The 22,299-nt window shown below is 35.1% G+C and overlaps 1 protein-coding gene across 1 annotated transcript; it reads left to right on the top strand.

Annotated features, from left to right (window-relative positions):
• The first annotated feature begins 5,085 nt into the window (after positions 1-5,085).
• On the top strand, positions 5,086-14,238 carry LOC128223570 (17-beta-hydroxysteroid dehydrogenase 14-like). Its single transcript, XM_052932847.1, has 9 exons — positions 5,086-5,195; positions 7,519-7,557; positions 8,362-8,447; positions 8,765-8,831; positions 9,883-9,974; positions 10,172-10,279; positions 10,637-10,704; positions 13,370-13,466; positions 14,104-14,238. Exons 1-9 carry the CDS (start codon positions 5,099-5,101, stop codon positions 14,236-14,238), a joined length of 789 nt encoding a protein of 262 aa, XP_052788807.1. The 5' UTR covers positions 5,086-5,098.
• Positions 14,239-22,299: the final 8,061 nt, after the last annotated feature.

Genomic DNA, 22,299 nt, shown 5'->3' with positions numbered 1-22,299 from the left:
TCAACACAAACGTATTCATCACAAGGTTCCATCATGGTGTACTATAAAGAAGCGTTATAGTTTCCTGCTCAATTGTCTTCTGCTATGTGCCAGAAATTCTTCAGACACAGATTAATCAAACGTCAGATGCATTTTTAGGCTCGGGTGATGGCATACGGAGATGGTTTAAATTCTACCTTTCATTTAAACAGCAGCTTGTAATTGTTTTTGGTGTACATTTTGTAGTTGCTTCTTTCACATGTGGTGCCTCTTATGCTTTAAGCAGATGAATCTGGCATACTTGTATGTGGTTTAAATACATCTGATATTGAGGTTTTAACCAAATATTTAAATACACAAAGGTCACACTGAACCCATCCCGAATCCCCTATATATTTCGATTCCATACAACTGACACATTTATCAGTAGATAGTTCTTTGAACAACAAAGTTTTTTTGGCTTTAACATTTCTCTTACTGACCCTAGATATAGCACAATTGGTTGCCCCTGCTGATACACTAGCAGTATATTTCTTGGTCTTTCTTTTATCTTGTATATTATCTTTATATTTTGTCTTTGCCAACTTTTCCTTTCCAGCAATTTTCCTTACTACTTCAAGTTGCTGCAAAGCAGCCTTTCTGATAGTGTTTGATGATGTTGAACAGTCATTAGGTCTTCGCAACACACTGTCACTTAAATCAAAGTTTTTAGCGGCCTTTCTAACTGAAACACCAGTAGAAACATGTTTCAATGCTTCTTTAATTCTCTCAATCTTACCGGGGAATTTTCTATACTTATGTGAAAACCTACAGAAACAAGCTCGGTAGCAAGAAGTTTAAACATAAACCCAGTTTAATGGCATTGGGTAAATGCTAAAGACACAGAACACAAAAACAAACAAGAGGGCCATGATGGCCCTAAAACGCTCACCTAGGCACTTCGTGCTCTGGTGAGCTAAAAATCACAAAAAGAAACATGGAAGAACAGCACAAAACTCCACAAACCTCACAGTGTATACATACTATATATAAAAAACTAGGTATGTTGATCAAGGTTTGTTAGGTACCGCCTTGGAACGGTCAGTAAAATGTAAATTTACTGGGGGGTTAAACCAGTTTACGTGCACAAACCTCACTCTTATCCCAACAATCCTAAATAAAGGAAAAAAACGCAAAAGGTAAATCTCATCAAAGAATGAATTTACTTGAGGAAACTTAATTATAAAACAAATAAACTTATAGGTCAACCCCAATTAGTTCAATGATTAGAGATCCCAACTCTATCTACAGACGGAGGAATACAATTCAGAGCACCTAATGCAAACACTCTTCAAATATACGATGCAGTCATTGTTTGAAACTATGCGCATCACGCACAGTCTGCCTTATAAAATAAAAGGTTGAAAACTGTGTGATCATTTTATAGTAAAAAGCATAATTGTACTAAAACTGGGAACAAATACAGAAAACATTATTAAAAATATCTTCCAAATGATTACCTACATAAACTATCTGAAGAAAATGACGTCACATGCCAAAACACTCCGAGCCAGCCAAAGAAGGTTTTAAAGATAACTTGAATTTGCAAATCTTTCATAAAATCAAAGGACTGAAAGCTTAGTCATGTAAGGATGCTATATTCAACCCTATATTTTGTTTTAGGAAATCATCTTCAAAAACTAGAAGGCAAGTACACTTCAAAGTATTACCTTTAAATCCAAGCTTTAAATACAATCCAAGTAACTCATTAAGTCTATCTGCCCAACTACCAGCTGGAAACATCTTAATTTTACAAATTTTCTTTAAAACATCACCATAAAAATCGGGCTGGGCAATACTATTAGCAATCAGCGATTTAAGACTACTATTGTACTTTGATATAAGATTATAATGACCATTAACAAATTTTGAGAAAGATTTCCTTAATTTATAATATCTGCAACCCTGTTTTAGAAGTTTTTCCGTCATAAGTCTACTGCGAGAGCTGAAATTTTTAACATCTGTACATATTCCAGCATATCTTATCAACTGTGCATGTGATGGTAAACCAGAAACATCTCCATCTAAAGAAGGGTAATTAGTTATTATAAAATTAAAATTATCAGGTTTATCATAAAGATTGATAGTCAATATATATATATATTCCTTTACTTTGAGTTGCAGATCTAAATAGGATGCTTTTAAATCGGATGTATTATATTTATTAAGTAGCAATTGTGAAGGGTATATCGATTGAATATTATACAGGATTATATTACTTAGAATATCATCAATATAATCTAAAAGTGCTATTGAATTTATCAACAAGAGCGAGATCTCCAGACTTAGATAATTTCATCACATATTCACTTTCATAGTAGTATAAAAAGAGGTCTGCAAGTAAAAGTGCATAATTGACACCCATTGGAACGCCAATTGTTTGCTTATATACACATTTACCGAATTTTAGAAAATAATTATTAAGCACAAAATTTAAAACAATGACATATGGGCATGTCCAATAGATATATTTATCTGATTGATCATTAGTAAAAAGAAGCTTTTTTATCATTAACTGCCATAAAAGTAGTTGTCACCCTCTCAAAAGTTTTTCGATAAGAGGAGTCAATTTGTTTGTAACTAAAGATTGACGAATATGCCCCTTTTATATTTTTGCACCAGTTTCTTGGCTATGGATTGAGCTGAACTATTGTGAGATTTTGAGGGAGTTTGTGCCTTTGCACATTTACACTTAGTTGGTGTCACCAGAGTCTGACTTCCAACACCGGTCCGCTTCCTGTCAAACATATCTATCTTTGTCATGACAATCTGAAATCCAAAAAATATTCTTTTAACAACACTTAACACTTATGTTTTGTAAACAAAGAGAAAACAGTTTATGTGTAAGTGTGTTATTTTGTGTTTTTCTTCACTTATAACTTAGTAACAATATTCAACACGTACAAATATAAAATTAAACATCATGTCTTACCATCTCCATTTCAGGGCCTCATTTCTAAATGGTGCTTCAGAACTGGCAAATTGGGGTCACCCTGTCTATTGATGGTTTCACAGGTGTAAATAAAAGGAAATTCATATCCGTTTAAGTATAAATGTAGCACAGACATTGTTCTTTCCAACAATGTCAAGCATGTGTATATTACTTTCTGTGCATTGATATCAGCTGTTAGGCTGAAACAAATATTAAAAATGACTGGTTTAAAAATCAATGAAAATGTACAATATAGGTGCATGTTTAAAAACAAATAATTACTTGCAATAATAGTTCAAAATTTAAAAGCTGGGGAAATGTTGTTAAGTGAAAATGCAAACATGTGCAACAAAAACAATTTTCGTTTTCAAGCCCCTTGCATCAATAAAAAACATAAAACTTCAGAATACTTCAGAACCGGCGAGTGCGTCGGAATATTGTTCATACGTGAATTCTATTAAAATATCAATACTGTTGTATTAATAATTCAATGTAGCATTTAGGTTTGTAGTTTTTAAGACAATATCGTTAAGGGCATTGTCCAAAAATAATTAGCTGTTATTAATAAATCTTACCATGTATCTCTTATGATATACTGTTCATTTAAAATATCATGTGAAGTGATAGTTTTCTTAACTCTGTGATATGCTTGGGAAAAAAATCATGTTATATTTGTGATAGAGATCCAAACAATGTTCTTCAATAACTTACTATGATACTAATTTAAAGTGATATAATGATGATGATAATGTATCATCTTACTTATTTATCACTTATTTGCAATGAAAACTTCCCTCTCTATGACATGCCATCAACAGTAAGAATAACAATGGAAATAAGAGCTCTCCGGGATCCTTTTTGTGTTATCCTTGGTGCTTGTGTATTTCATGGATTATCAATATAATTATGCAAGTTTGTGCTATTTTTATGTGTACTGTACATGTTTTGATTGATAATTTTATGCATCCCTTGCCTTAATGTATTCATTTATCTCATCAAACTAATGTTGTCCGGGCAAAGTTAGTTTGCCATCAAAAGTATACGTGCATACGTAGTTAAAACATGGCGTTTTCATGCACATCAGTGATTATTTCGAGTGTGTTCTCGTCTATTGTACTTTATTATACCTCACTTTTACAGAAACATTTTCAATCTTTTCGACACGTGACCAAGCGAAAATTCACTGTCAGGTCATGTGACCGCAGTGATATTTTGAATGTCATATAAGGGCAAATAACTGCTTCAATATTTATGCTAAATCATGACGTGATTACCTCCCTTATACACATACATCAATGACGTCACTATTCAATGTGTACACCAAATCCCAGGCGATAGGAACTGTCAGCATGTAAACAGTGGACTTTTGTTCTAGATATAATTATTTTTATTTGTTGTATTTTACCTTGTTAAACTTGTATAATTGAATGAATTAAAAACATTTTAAAACTTTTTTCATGTACTTCATTTTGTTCGGTATAATAAAATAAATATCATATGGCTATCTTCTCGGGTGACATTTTGCTCTCGGGTTGACAATATCAATGCCACACATGCTGCCATATGATATTTATATAATGTCTAAGGTAAAATACTTCTAGCGACCATTCTTTAGTAAGTGCTTTCAATTTCTGTTTTACAAATTTCAAAAACAATGACATATTTATCAGTTTTGAATGCATTTCCATTAACAAGCATTTTCTACTAAAAGTTATAATGGCAGCGTTTTGGAGCCGTCCGACTTTTACGTGAAACAATTTGCATAAAATACTAATTACAACGATATAAAACTATGTTCTCCTCGTGATAATTAGCCCATACCGTCGGTTAGTTGAAATGTGTTCGACATGCATGTAAAAAAACAACAATTATAACATGAAATGGATATTTTAAAGTCCAGTTAACGTTTTCATAATTGCTTAAATCGAAACAAATGCACTTCTTTCATACAATTGAAAATCAAAATAATATCTTAAACCTACGCAGACCTGTTTATTTTCATGCATTCATATGTAAACGTCGTTGACCTTAACACGCATTATCTGCAATTGTGGGTCATAGGACGCTCTATCTCACATGCTGTATAAGTAGGTGAAACCTTTAAACTTTATATAAAAACCTAATTTGTACTTAATTTATGAATGAAAAATGGCTGAAAATAAAGCTGGTGTACGATTTCTGAATAAAATTGCTATAGTTACAGGCGGATGCCAGGGAGTTGGAAAGGGAATTCTGGATGTACTTTGTAAGTAAATTTGAAATTACATTATACCTGTTTAATCTTATTTGATAATCGCATGACTATATGTCATATTTATTATTGAAACTAATGAGTGATCTTGAAATTATTAAATCGAATTAACGTATTTTAAATTTTGTTTTAAATTAACTCGATGAGTAAAAGGTAGTAGCAAAATCAGTCTTCGGATATGGAAATTTCATAATGTCGATCAAAAGTTTCATATTTCATTGATATGCATCACCCTCTTTTATCTTTCTATTGTGTTATTTAAATGCGCGCGTTCTACTTAGCGCTGTGTTCATACTGACTGATAAAGATGCATTTATCCTCTTGAATAATTCGTAGTAGGCTAACCTTATGACTTTAAGCGAAACAAGTCTTAAACTTGAGCAATATGTTCAAGCAACCTACAGTACATAAACATAATTTTTTGAATGTAAACAACTTTCGTTTCAATGTTAAAGTACAAACAGTCGTTTTATGTTTAACATCTTGTGCAGTCATCTGTTAATGTAGTATATTGTATATGGTGTCCCCCGCAGACTGAAAGGACTTAATTTCGACCCATTAATAAATTTATGATATATGTTCAGATAAAAATACATCATATCAATATAATAATTATGTTTTTCAGAACACAAACATTTTTAAAGGAACTTGCTCAAGTTTTGGCACCAAAGTTTCCCTGTACTGCATCTGAAAACACTTATATTATAACTAGTTTACTCTTTGATACCAAAATTGCAGGAAAAAAACTACATTTTAAGTATGAAATAATATTCTGCCTTTAGTGGGGTGCGAACCCACGTCGGTACGGTCACTGAAAAAATTGGTTACAATTGACTGGTGCATAACTTTAAGATGTTTGTGAAATTGCGTTGCTTACACTATTCAAAATCGTTTTTTTAAAACACAATATATGAGTATAAATATATATATTGAAGGGTTCCAGGCGTCTGTATCTTAGTTCTAACACTAATGATTAGACACTCTTTATTTCGTCATACAATGTGCATTTTACAAAGACATGAGCGAGTCAATTTAATGTTCTTTCTCTAGCAAGCAACATAAATATTACGTTTTATACAAGTTCATATGTTTCAACAATATTTTCAAAAGAAGAGTTTTAACCGAATTTAGCTCAAAAAGCATTTGCATTTAAGCGCAGAAGTTCCACAAGAATATGCATAAATGGTTAACACCATTCAAACAACAATGCGTTATGTTGTGTGGTGATTGTTTGTATTATAAGAAAGACATTCGAATATATGTGAACACATTTTCGATGTATATCACTACTTCCATTTCAGTATCACACTGATGAGAAACGACCATTAGGACATTGACATTTGAGTAGTCTGAAACATTTTGGCACAAAAATATTCAATTTGTCAAATCTACAATATTCCTTAATTTGTCAAGTTTGCTCAGCTCCAATGTATACTTTTAACTTGCAAGAAATATACATCGAAACATCAATTTTGGCATTTTCCCAAGATGTACTGTGGAATTTAACTATGATAAATAACTGACGATAGTGTTGTTATCGCTCCATTCATCAAGTTCAGTTAACGATAAATGCCTGAAATATGTTGTGCTATACAGATGCTAAAAATTTTCCCTACTTTGTTCGCGAATAATTCGCTGGAAAATGCGTTTGAGCATTGAAAACTTTTTCTCATAATATGCCTAGACCCCCTTTTCTTGCATACCGGACGTGTGTTTCCGGTCATGTGACCGGTGCTGGAAAAACTCGTCTTACACCCCCCCCCCCATGTAAGATGAGTCACGCGCAACAACGCGCCACTTCTAGTTTATTTTATTGTATGGTTTATGAAATGTATATTATGCAATTTCAATAAAGCGCAATCAAAAATATAAGTATGCAATACTTTTTAATTAAAATTGAAAATAAATACTCGTAATGCGCGATTTTTAGAGGATCTATTTGACGTCAATGGTGATTTAAAATTACTGCGCTTTATGACGTCAGTACACAATGTCGCACGCGCTTTTTGGTGAAATGTACAAAAGTGCGTTTTCTACGTCAAATTTTCTACAAATTCATAATTTAAGGTATGCAAGAAAAATATCATTTTTCCGGTCCGGATCGAAAAAATCCGACTCTCGGGCACGCTGCGTGACCGGTAACTCGGCAAGCCTTGTTACCGGCTTACGCGCGTGCCCTCGGGTCGGATTTTTTCTGTCAACTATTGTTATTGTATTATTATATGAATAGTTGTCTCATAGGATTTATACACGGTTTACAAGCTCCGATTGAATCTTACTCTGCAAATATTCATGTATAACTGATTTCTGTTTTCAGTGGAGCAGGGCGGGAAGGTTGCTGTGTTTGACATTAATGGTACTAGTTTTAATATTTGTTTTATTAAATACGTTTTGTTTGTAACATATGAATATAGTAAACAAAGAATATGCACAAATCGACATTTGCTATTGTGGGCTTTAACACTACACTGCTGCAAATATGAGCCATCTAATAACATGATAACATTAAATTTAATTTCAGATTTATTTTCATAAAATTATTATAATATTCTGTATATTTATTTCCCTTTAGCCTTCAATTCAATTCGAATTCAAGCAATCATATTTTTTGTCAAACTGTAGCAGTGTTTTTTAAAGAAACACTCTTGTTCAAAATCAATACATATGCTAATATAACAAACATAAATTTTGAGTGATAAACCTTTAACTACTTACTAAATAATGCATTTATGGAAGTTTTTAATTAATGATATCAAGATTGTAACCGTGAAAACGCCAAAATATTAAAACTATAATTTTGGGGCTTTGTATGTCTAATTGAATAATACATGTAATGATATCCCTTTTTAAGATGTTTTCTTCTTCTAGTTTTATGTTGGCTTTACTTCGCTACAATATAGCCTTGTAGTTTATAATTCTTAAAACTGTCATTGGCCTCGCTCAAGCAAAATTTTGAAATAGAAACGTACTTTTAATATGAGAAAATATTCTAGGTGGCAATAAGATTTAAGAATTATTATATACATGGATTCTGAAGACCACGATAAATAAGCTCATCAACCAATGGTATTCATTTTCCTCCCTTCAACCATACAATATAGGCCTCACAGCCATTCATCACCTCATGCGTATTCAAATGCATCTATTTTGATACCAATAGACAAGCTTGGCTCAGAACTGACGACTTCCGGCCCAGGAATTGTGAAATATGTTCACTGTGACGTGCGAAATGAGGCGGAAGTTAAGGTAAACCTAGTCGCTTTAATAAGAATTGAAATCTTTACCGGAACTCTTTAATCCAAAGATGGCGTCAAATATGTCCGCCATTTATTATACTGAAAGGCAAACATTTTGCATCCTTTCAAAAAATTCCTCTGCCAAAATTTTTGCCAATTTATTACAAAATTAAAGACCGTTATTGTCGTTGCAGCTGATAAACTGATTTATGTAATATCCTCCTATTAATAAAATTGACTTGTTTATAAACAACCCAGATATATCTTTTAAAACAAATATTGTACTCTGATGACTAGAAAAAAGCATGTTCTGAAATTCATTTTCAGAGGTCGATAGCATCCGTTGTTGAAGCATTTGGTGGACTGGATCTTCTTGTGAACAACGCTGGATATGGTAACACTCTAATTTTTGCATTTTAAAGTGTGAGCTGTGCCATGTATCTCGATCTCATATCAAAGTGTTAATACACTACAGGGGCGGATCCAGGATTCGACGTTTGAGGGGCATAACTTAGGGGCGCAATCTTTTGACTTGTGCCCCTCCCTCTGAACCGATATCAATTTGGTTGCAAGTGGTGGTAAAGGATGAGGGTCCCCCAAGAATATTTTTACATTTTCGAGTCCAAAATGGTGCATGTTGGGCGTATTTTATTACTTTTTTTCTATATTGAAATATAAAGTCAACAAGGACGATTTTAGGTGATGGTGGCTAACCCCACCCCCCTGGATCCGCTAAAACAAGGAACAAACCGTTTAATCAGTTGAAACCACAGCAAGGCTTTACAATTTCACATGTACACGTTTGGAGGCTTTAAATAGTTGTTAAGGAATCCTGTACAATGTGTTTATTTTGGATGCCTGATTCTGTAATAATTTATTGTCATTTAAAAGTTTTTTGGTATAAAAAATCAACGTCAGTGATAACACAAAACGTTTTGGGGCCTTGATTTTTAGTATGTCATTTCATATTTCGAATTTAGTTGAAAATATTTACCAAAATACAATCTGCAATAACTTTATTTACAGAAATTGTTCGGTCTCTATTTTTTTTAGATATAAGTAAACCTTTCAAGTAATACGACAACTATTTGGGTCACTATGCATCAACATTTAACATTGCGGCCAATGACATGGTGAAACCAGAAACATACATCCGATACCTTAAATATTGACAAATATGTTAAATTTCGTTTCAATGGCATGTAAAAACTGTTGTGCTTCTCTTAATAGAATACTAATAATATCATAAATATGTAATTGCACATTTCATTACGGAACCTTATCAAACATACTTAATGTTCCACGCTTCGACAAAGAATAGAAACTGACCCAGCAGTAACGTTATGTAGTGGCACTACAAATATTAGGGTAAATAAAACAATGAATATATTTTTACACAAATGAAGATAATACGAGTACATGCATTGCACCGTTTTTGTATTCAGCAAATCCAGCAAAAACGATAGACGATTCAGAAATAAGTGCTTTCCAAGACCTGCTAAACCTAAATCTAGTGGCTTATTTCACCATGTGCAAGGTATGAGCATTTAAACTACAATCATGCTTTCTTCAAACCTTTGTTAAAGGTATGCTGTTTCTTGTGTTTCTCTCTAAACCTATTGATCTGTAGTATGCTATTGCTGTGTTTTGTCTCTTCCAGACATGTAAACTCTTATATAAAATTAATGTAACATCTTGAAGAATTTGTATATGTTCTATGCCTATTAATTCCAGTACTCCCTACCGCACCTGCGAAAGACAAAGGGCAGCGTTGTAAACATTTCCAGTATCCTTGGTTCTACCGTTGGACCGAAACACATGAGCATGTACTGCGCAACAAAAGTGGGTATCTTGTCCACGATGTGCTTGACGTGAATTGTGCATGACAAAACAGTTTACAACTAGCGGATTCAGAACCCGGCGCAATCCCGCCTCCCTACGCCAGAACCTACGCCACCCACCACACCCACCACCCACACACCCCCCCCCCACCCCCCAAAAAGTATTAAAATTGCAAAATTAGCGTTTTATGACAAAAAATAGTATGCTTAAACACCATTATACACAATTTTAGACTATAAATAACAAAATCCCCTTATAAAAACACACCTCATTTATTGTCATGTATGTATGTCTAGTTTTTAATTGATGTTATAGGAATGTTCAAATTTATGACATAATAGAATCCCTCTTGAACAGGGTGGCGTAACAGCTTTAACAAAATCGTTGGCCTATGACGAATCAGTACATGGAGTTCGGATAAATAGGTAAGTAATCCATATTTATTAATTTCTTATTCAAGCATTTTAGCCATAAAATATGAGCGAGTTTATAGTAAAAACAACGTTTACGTGGTTGTGTTTCACAGCGATGGCCGAGTGGTTAGCGTATCGGACTCTGATTCAGAGGGTCCTGTGGTCGATCCCCCTTCGGAGCTTCGTCGATGATAGCACTGATTATAACCCAGGCATGGTAAATGTTCTTGATCGTTGATGGGCATTGTTACATTACCATGTAGCGTAATGTTCTATGTAAGTTTTGATAGCTAGACGTGTTTATAGCAGTTATTCTCCATATTAATGTTTATAACAAATCAGTGGCGGATCCAGGTTTCTCAGTTGGGGGGGGGGGGGCGTAACTTCTGAAATTGACTTCTGTTGGCCGCTAAGGCCCCCATGTGTTTTCATGGTAATTCAGGGGGTCGGAGGCCTTCGCGACGGCCTCAAGCTCTTAAACTATTGCATGTGTTTACTATGGAACGCCGGGGCTCAATGCTTCTTGCGAAATGCGTTATGCAAATGCTATATATAGAACAATAGTTTCATTTTCGACCAATCGAAAGGCCAGGTACGGAAATACGGAAGCTCGTGCTATGTGAAATCTAAATATAGTAACACCTCCTGAATAACGGATTTCCTTCGCATCTCGCATTTCGCATGAAGCATTTTAAAAGCATTTAGCATCTCGCATTTTGCACAAAAATCATTTCCCAAAAAGCATTTCGCATATGGCATAACACAATCAAATTGAATCGGACGAAATATTGTGCACGTTCCGAACTGCTCTCGGCAGTGAAGGGGATGTAAGACATAGGCTACTGATACTGCTACAGAAATATTATTATACGGTGGAAGAAACGATACTCTTTCTAACCTAACGCGTTTACAGCAATATACAGAGTTGCACATCTTGCTATACGCAATCTAACTGACTTTCTGGCATATTTTCTCTAGGACACCTCTTTACTTTACCGTTTCTGAATATTATCAATGTAGACGGCATGTGTTTAATTTGAGTTGTTAACAGTGCAGAGTCAGATCATATGCCGTACATCCAAAGCAGCGTCTGATCTTATTCTAAATTTACTGCCATTCATTTCTAGTTTATTGTTTTAAGTCGCTTTATACTGACTTCTGCGAATATATTCAGAGAAGGTGAAATATTAACTCCTTTCCGGCTGATGATATAATTAATATGGAAACAGCTTGGATCCATATAAGATGACAAGCTACTCGGCGTCTGATATGATTCAAAGCTGTTTGACACTCCCGCCATATCAATCTTTCGAACAGATTTGTTTAGCATAAGACAGTCGCTTATAGAAATAAACTTTGAAATACTTCCAAAGTCATAGAAATGTGAAGACAAATAAAAAAATATTGTTTGCACAGAACGTAGTCTGCTGGGTGCTATTCTGTACATTGTATTTAGTCATTATGACGAACGATCCGAAAAGTGAAACAGACGAGCAAACGTCTGTTTCACTGACTTCTCAGGGTTAATACATTCAACACAATGTCGAATAAAACCAGAACATATTTTATTAAAATAACTGTTGTGTCCGATATTCCCCGCATGTATTTCAGCCGTCCGATATTCACTACAAAACTACGCATGTGTCCGATTGAACGGCGTTTTACTTCCTGCGTATAGCCGTAAAACGGAGGATAGCCAAACGCTAACACATTCTACTGAATACGTCATAATAGATAATTTAATCGATAAGAGCGTTCCACAACGTCTCGGACCAATTATGTTTCGTAAGAGTCCAATGTGGCCAAATAGATGTTCGATACAACCACGGTAAATCGAGATCTATTTTTTATGTGGAGCAAATCATAACCTTAAAAGCTATCTACAATGATGGAACGATATTAATAATTAATACATATACTTGGAAAATTTTAGGGGGGGGGGGGCGCCGGGTACGCCCCCCCCCCCTGGAGCCGCCTATGCAAATAAGCAGCATGTCACTCTGATTTAGAGAAGCTTCCAACATTTCTTTTCTCTGATGCTGAAGGTGAACAGATGGCAGTTGTCAATCCATGATTGCATTCAATGAAGCGTTTAAGCTAAACTTTTTGCACAATGTTTTCATAACAGGTATGTCGCAAGTAGAATCGGTGTGTACTTGATCCAAGTAATCCAATGTAATTCCTTAAAAGGAGCTATCTCCAATCGACAGAACACTGAAAAAAATGGCATAGAAGCAAAATCGGAACTTTCGTTTCGGCCCTGGTCGAGCGTATTGTATTTTTTTTTCTTTTAAAACAGCTCTTATGACGTCACACAACTATCAGTTAGGGAAGGGGTTTCGAACTCATTACTTTTGCATTTTTATGACTTTAACAGCCTTAATAACCACTAAAGTAACTGATGCTGTGTATGTTATAAAATGATAGCGATAAAACACTTTTTTTCGACCGTTACCATCTGCAAATGCCTTTACTATAGATCTCATTCCTCGTGCTACGCACTCAGGCTGTAAACCATTTTACGGGCCTTTGTAGATGGTAACGACATCAGACAGGTGTATTAGCCCTATAATATTGTTAATAATAGTACCGAACTTGCTACACTAACGTGAAATCTTCTAGCGAATCAATCACTATGAAATTATTTTTAATACCTTGTTATTCGTTTTATAAATAGTATAGCGCCATCTGTGGTCAGAACGCCGCTTCTGGAAGAATTTGCTTCATCATTACCGGATCCACAAAAACAGATCAAGAACTGGGAAGACAGTGTAGTAAGTTTTGTGATACTGATGTATAAAAATGTGAATTATAAAAAGGAAACAAAAATTAAAATAAATGAGGTCCATATAGAAACGAATTCATTGAACTTTTCGTTAAAACCACCATCGACAACTACAGCAATTTCTTCAGTTACACTTCATACACCGTGAGAAAATGACTGACGAAATCTTATATATGTTACCAGTATGCAGACAGGGGAGACAACTCTTCTTCAAATGAAATCGCATGTTGTAATATACACCTGTTAATCAACACTTTTCCGTCAGTTGTCTACGCAGGCGAGTAGTCTGGAATGGCTAATTAAAAATATGCAGTGATCACAGGCGGGCCAAGTTAATTTAGAATCCCTTTTCTATGGGAAAACATTAGTATGTGTGTCTGCATATGTAAATCTTAGATTTCCGGAGAGGTTTCCTTGCGGAACTAATGAAACTGCCTTATTTATTATTCGTGATAACGAGATTTTCCTGACCAAATCGCCCACGGTAGAAGAATGCCGCAGTAGTGTGAAGACGCAAAAAGGTTATTCTTGTGAATAAATGATATTAACTTAAATAAACTTCATATTTAAACTGTATTTCCTTCTCTTTAAAATAGTAGTAGTCAGAGTCTTATTTTACATTCCAGCTGCTAAGGCGCCTTGCTGAGCCAAAAGAGATCGGACTGGCATGTCTTTACCTGGCTGTAGACGCTACATTCACCACGGGCTTTGAGCTTAACTGCACAGCTGGGTCTGAAATCGGATATGGAGTTAAACAATAAACAGTCAAACGTATGATTTCCCCGATTAAACTCTTAATATGTAATTAAGCTTTACAAGTTACAATGCAAGTGGCACTTTTGTTTTTGTTTGCGTTCAGGATATGACTTTAGCCGTTCCTGCTCTAATTAAAATGCTTTGTTTATAATACTGTTTCACAAATACAAATCATTTTGATTTTTTTATGATATATATTACCATGACAACACAACATATTTTGTACAATTAAAAGCTCAGAAAAGTTGTAATGCTCTTTTCGTGTCTGATGTTAATTCATTGATGCGACAGTGCTGTGATTCTTTTGTTTGTTCTATGTTATTCTTGAATATTAAAAAAACATTATTCAAAGGAATGTTAATCTGATATCATTATCTGCACGTTCAAGAAAGGAAATGGAATGGAAAATTAATATACCAGCGGCTTCTGATCTTCGACCTTTCACTGTTACAATTAGTCGATAGGCAACGTTGAATTGGTATTGAACAACTGGTCAACTTGAATAATTCATTTCCATAAGGTTAAGTGTACAACAAAAGCATGTCCTTATGGATATATAACATTGTGCTTAAATGAAAATGTTTTCCTTTTAGTTGTGTAAGGTAATTTCAATAACAGCGAGCGACTTGATTCAGCAATTTCCAATGTTATTTCCACGTAAATTCAACAATTTTACGTTGTTAGAGCGACTAATAAAGTTTGAACCTTTATTCATGTTCGACCATGTAAGACCTCCACGCTTGAAAACAACACTTGACTTTAATACTAAAACGTACTAAGATCACCACGTGATATTAGTCTTTGACACTAAAACTCAACAACAGTACTTGTCCACATTACAATACCCGCAATTATTGACCTCACGACTTGGCCTCAAGCTTGACCACAGTACCTGAACACAATACATAACCATGTTACTTGACGCAACTTCTTGACACCAATATGACATCAATACACAAGCACGATTCCTGATACCGATACTTCGGACCAATAACTTACATCAGTTTTTTAACATCAAAACTTATCCGCTACATTTATCACCAATTCGAGACCACAATACTTGACCACACTACTTGCCAATGGTACTTGACCACAATACTTGCCAATGGTACTTGACCACACTACTTGCCAATCTATTGCCAATGGTACTTGACCACACTACTTCCCAATGGTACTTGACCACAATACTTGCCAATGGTACTTGACCATAATACTTCCCAATGGTACTTGACCACAATACTTGCCAATGGTACTTGACCACACTACTTGCCAATCTATTGCCAATGGTACTTGACCACACTACTTCCCAATGGTACTAGACCACAATACTTGCCAATGGTACTTGACCATAATACTTCCCAATGGTACTTGACCACACTACTTCCCAATGGTACTTGACCACAATACTTGCCAATGGTACTTGACCACACTACTTGCCAATGGTACTTGACCACAATACTTGCCAATGGTACTTGACCATAATACTTCCCAATGGTACTTGACCACACTACTTCCCAATGGTACTTGACCACACTACTTCCCAATGGTACTTGACCACACTACTTCCCAATGGTACTTGACCACAATACTTGCCAATGGTACTTGACCACACTACTTGCCAATCTATTGCCAATGGTACTTGACCACACTACTTCCCAATGGTACTTGACCACAATACTTGCCAATGGTACTTGACCATAATACTTCCCAATGGTACTTGACCACACTACTTCCCAATGGTACTTGACCACACTACTTGCCAATGGTACTTGACCACAATACTTCCCAATGGTACTTGACCACACTACTTCCCAATGGTACTTGACCACACTACTTCCCAATGGTACTTGACCACACTACTTCCCAATGGTACTTGACCACACTACTTCCCAATGGTACTTGACCACACTACTTCCCAATGGTACTTGACCACAATACTTGCCAATGGTACTTGACCATAATACTTCCCAATGGTACTTGACCACACTACTTCCCAATGGTACTTGACCACACTACTTGCCAATGGTACTTGACCATAATACTTGCCAATGGTACTTGACCACACTACTTGCCAATCTATTGCCAATGGTACTTGACCACACTACTTCCCAATGGTACTTGACCACAATACTTGCCAATGATACTTGACCTCAATACTTACCAATGATACTTGACCACAATACTTGCCGATGGTACTTGACCACAATACTTCCTAATGGTACTTGACCACAATACTTGCCAATGATACTTGACCACAATACTTGCCGATGGTACTTGACCACAATACTTCCCAATGGTACTTGACCACAATACTTCCCAATGGTACTTGACCACACTACTTGCCAATAGTACTTGACCACAATACTTGCCAATGGTACTTGACCACAATACTTGCAAATGGTACCTGACCACACTACTTGCCAATAGTACTTGACCACAATACGTGCCAATGATACTTGACCACAATACTTCCCAATGGTACTTGACCACACCAGTTGGCCACAATGTTTGATCACAATACTTGGCCATGATACTTGACCATAATACGTCACCACAATTATTGACCGTATTATTAAACCACAATATTTGACGGTAATAATTAACCACAATTATTGACAGTAATACTTAAAAAAAAAAAAAATGTCCACAATACCCGGCCACAATACTTGACCATTTTTCTTTGCAACAATACTTCACCATACAATTTGATCACATTCCATTTCAACACAATTTGACCACAATACTTGATATATTACTTGACCACAATACTTGACCACACTATTTGATCACACTACATGTTCCAAATATATGACACAATACATCATATTAAATTTTACCATACTACTTGAACATAATATTTGACAACTATACTTGACCACACTACTTGACCATAATATTTGACAACTATACTTGACCACACTACTTGAACACAATATTTGACAACTATACTTGACCACACTACTTGAACACAATATTTGACAACTATACTTGACCACACTACTTGACCATAATATTTGACAACTAAACTTGACCACACTACTTGACCATAATATTTGACAACTATACTTTACCACACTACTTGACCCCATAATATTTGACAACTATACTTGACCACACTACTTGACCATAATATTTGACAACTAAACTTGACCACACTACTTGACCCCATAATATTTGACAACTATACTTGACCACACTACTTGACCATAATATTTGACAACTAAACTTGACCACACTACTTGACCATAATATTTGACAACTATACTTTACCACACTACTTGACCATAATATTTGACAACTATACTTTACCACACTACTTGACCATAATATTTGACAACTATACTTGACCACCCTACTTGAACACAATATTTGACAACTATACTTGACCACCCTACTTGAACACAATATTTGACAACTATACTTTACCACACTACTTGACCAAAATATTTGACAACTATACTTTACCACACTACTTGACCATAATATTTGACAACTATACTTTACCACACTACTTGACCATAATATTTGACAACTATACTTGACCACCCTACTTGAACACAATATTTGACAACTATACTTGACCACCCTACTTGAACACAATATTTGACAACTACACTTTACCACACTACTTGAACATAATATTTGACAACTATACTTGACCACACTACTTGAACACAATATTTGACAACTATACCTTACCACACTTCTTGAACACACTATTTGACAACTATACTTTACCACACTACTTGACCACAATATTTGACAACTATTCTTTACCACACTACTTGAACACAATATTTGACAACTATACTTGACCACCCTACTTGAACACAATATTTGACAACTATACTTGACCGCCCTACTTGAACACAATATTTGACAACTATACTTGACCACCCTACTTGAACACAATATTTGACAACTATACTTGACCACCCTACTTGAACACAATATTTGACAACTATACTTTACCACACTACTTGAACACAATATTTGACAACTATACTTGACCACCCTACTTGACCACACTACTTGAACACAATATTTGACAACTATACTTGACCACCCTACTTGACCACACTACTTGAACACAATATTTGACAACTATACTTTACCATACTACTTGACCACAATATTTGACAACTATACTTTACCGCACTACTTGACCACAATATTTGACAACTATACTTGACCACCCTACTTGACCACACTACTTGAACACAATATTTGACAACTATACTTTACCACCCTACTTGAACACAATATTTGACAATTACACTTGACCACACTACTTTACCGCACTACTTGACCACAATATTTGACAACTATACTTGACCACCCTACTTGACCACACTACTTGAACACAATATTTGACAACTATACTTTACCACACTACTTGAACACAATATTTGACAACTATACTTGACCACACTACTTGAACACAATATTTGACAACTATACTTTACCGCACTACTTGAACACAATATTTGACAACTATACTTTACCACACTACTTGAACATAATATTTGACAACTATACTTGACCACACTACTTGAACACAATATTTGACAACTATACTTGACCACCCTACTTGACCACACTACTTGAACACAATATTTGACAACTATACTTTACCATACTACTTGAACACAATATTTGACAACTATACTTTACCACACTACTTGAACACAATATTTGACAACTATACTTTACCACCCTACTTGAACACAATATTTGACAACTATACTTTAACGCACTTCTTGAACACAATATTTGACAACTATACTTGACCACCCTACTTGAACACAATATTTGACAACTATACTTGACCACCCTACTTGACCACACTACTTGAACACAATATTTGACAACTATACTTGACCACCCTACTTGACCACACTACTTGAACACAATATTTGACAACTATACTTTACCATACTACTTGAACACAATATTTGACAACTATACTTGACCACCCTACTTGAACACCCTACTTGAACACAATATTTGACAACTATACTTGACCACACTACTTGAACACAATATTTGACAACTATACTTTACCACACTACTTGACCAAAATATTTGACAACTATACTTGACCACCCTACTTGAACACCCTACTTGAACACAATATTTGACAACTATACTTGACCACACTACTTGACCACAATATTTGACAACTATACTTGACCACACTACTTGAACACAATATTTGACAACTACTGTGAAATCATTAATGTTCGTGGGCATGAAATTTCGTGGTTTGCCGAAAAAAAACAATTTCGTGGGTACTTGAATTCGTGGATTTTCATTTTTGAAAAAAAAAAATCGAGGATGCGATCGTCTGCATAATATCCACGCGCTGGCCCGTGATTTCCGTCTTCTACGTCACTCGGTTTATGACACTCGCTAATGTGGTACGACATGCCAATTAGTGCATATACTCATGTCACTTATCGATTTAATTGGGAATAAAGGTAATAAAAGATGTACCCTGATCATAAATACAGATAGGGGAAGCCATTGAATGCCATTTAAGAATTTTGCAAACTGTGAAAACACCGAAAAGGTGCGTATATTGTCACGTTCGGTGCTTAGTAACCTTCAATGTACTAGTAATCGATTAATTATATCATTAAATAAAAAAATCGAGTATGGACACTCATCACGCACATATTGTAAACTTGGAGATTTTCATTAACAGCACACGTTTAACCACGTGCTTATAACTGTCATTTGCTGCATAAAACACATTTAATTGATTTGGTTCATTATTTGTTAAAGGCAGTTATAATATATTAACAGAATAATGATCGTAAGTTATACAGTGAGACAGGTTTTAACACTGTATACTGCGACCTCTGTTAAGAATATACTAGAGTATGTACGTAACAAGGCAATTGAAAAAGTGAATAAAGGGTTTATATTTCGTGGGATCTTGAATTCGTGGATCACCCAACCCACGAAAACCACGAACATTAATGCCCCACGAACATTAATGATTTCACAGTATACTTGACCACACTACTTGACCAAAATATTTGACAACTATACTTTACCACCCTACTTGAACACAATATTTGACAACTATACTTGACCACCCTACTTGACCACAATATTTGACAACTATACTTTACCACACTACTTGACCACAATATTTGACAACTATACTTTACCACCCTACTTGAACACAATATTTGACAACTATACTTGACCACACTACTTGACCACAATATTTGACAACTATACTTGACCACACTACTTGAACACAATATTTGACAACTATACTTGACCACCCTACTTGAACACAATATTTGACAACTATACTTTACCACACTACTTGAACACAATATTTGACAACTATACTTTACCACCCTACTTGAACACAATATTTGACAACTATACTTGACCACACTACTTGAACACAATATTTGACAACTATACTTGACCACCCTACTTGAACACAATATTTGACAACTATACTTTACCACACTACTTGAACATAATATTTGACAACTATACTTGACCACCCTACTTGAACACAATATTTGACAACTATACTTGACCACCCTACTTGAACACAATATTTGACAACTATACTTTACTACCCTACTTGAACACAATATTTGACAACTATACTTGACCACCCTACTTGACCACAATATTTGACAACTATACTTGACCACCCTACTTGAACACAATATTTGACAACTATACTTTACCACCCTACTTGAACACAATATTTGACAACTATACTTGACCACCCTACTTGAACACAATATTTGACAACTATACTTGACCACACTACTTGAACATAATATTTGACAACTATACTTGACCACCCTACTTGAACACAATATTTGACAACTATACTTTACCACCCTACTTGAACACAATATTTGACAACTATACTTGACCACCCTACTTGAACACAATATTTGACAACTATACTTTACCACCCTACTTGACCACAATATTTGACAACTATACTTGACCACCCTACTTGACCACAATATTTGACAACTATACTTGACCACCCTACTTGACCACAATATTTGACAACTATACTTTACCACCCTACTTGAACACAATATTTGACAACTATACTTTACCACACTACTTGACCACAATATTTGACAACTATACTTGACCACCCTACTTGACCACAATATTTGACAACTATACTTGACCACACTACTTGACCACAATATTTGACAACTATACTTGACCACCCTACTTGACCACAATATTTGACAACTATACTTGACCACACTACTTGACCAAAATATTTGACAACTATACTTTACCACCCTACTTGACCACCCTACTTGAACACAATATTTGACAACTATACTTGACCACCCTACTTGAACACAATATTTGACAACTATACTTTACCACCCTACTTGACCACAATATTTGACAACTATACTTGACCACACTACTTGACCAAAATATTTGACAACTATACTTTACCACCCTACTTGAACACCCTACTTGAACACAATATTTGACAACTATACTTGACCACACTACTTGAACACAATATTTGACAACTATACTTGACCACCCTACTTGACCACAATATTTGACAACTATACTTGACCACACTACTTGAACACAATATTTGACAACTATACTTGACCACCCTACTTGAACACAATATTTGACAACTATACTTTACCACCCTACTTGAACACAATATTTGACAACTATACTTGACCACACTACTTGACCACAATATTTGACAACTATACTTTACCACCCTACTTGACCACAATATTTGACAACTATACTTTACCACCCTACTTCAACACAATATTTGACAACTATACTTGACCACCCTACTTGACCACAATATTTGACAACTATACTTGACCACCCTACTTGACCACAATATTTGACAACTATACTTGACCACACTACTTGACCACAATATTTGACAACTATACTTTACCACCCTACTTGAACACAATATTTGACAACTATACTTGGCCACACTACTTGAACACAATATTTGACAACTATACTTTACCACACTACTTGAACACAATATTTGACAA

This window comes from Mya arenaria, chromosome 17 (genome assembly GCF_026914265.1).
Source record: "Mya arenaria isolate MELC-2E11 chromosome 17, ASM2691426v1".
Classification (NCBI taxonomy): domain Eukaryota; kingdom Metazoa; phylum Mollusca; class Bivalvia; order Myida; family Myidae; genus Mya; species Mya arenaria.
Note: the sequence above shows the minus strand (reverse complement) of the source record. Positions and strands in the feature narration are given on the sequence as shown.

Excerpts from the sequence above, each read along its gene's own strand:
- LOC128223570 (XM_052932847.1), top strand. The coding sequence starts at position 5,099 with ATGGCTGAAAATAAAGCTGGTGTACGATTTCTGAATAAAATTGCTATA. Across the intron at positions 9,975-10,171 it reads CTTATTTCACCATGTGCAAG|TACTCCCTACCGCACCTGCG; the intron begins GTATGAGCATTT and ends TATTAATTCCAG. Across the intron at positions 13,467-14,103 it reads AGAACTGGGAAGACAGTGTA|CTGCTAAGGCGCCTTGCTGA; the intron begins GTAAGTTTTGTG and ends TTTACATTCCAG.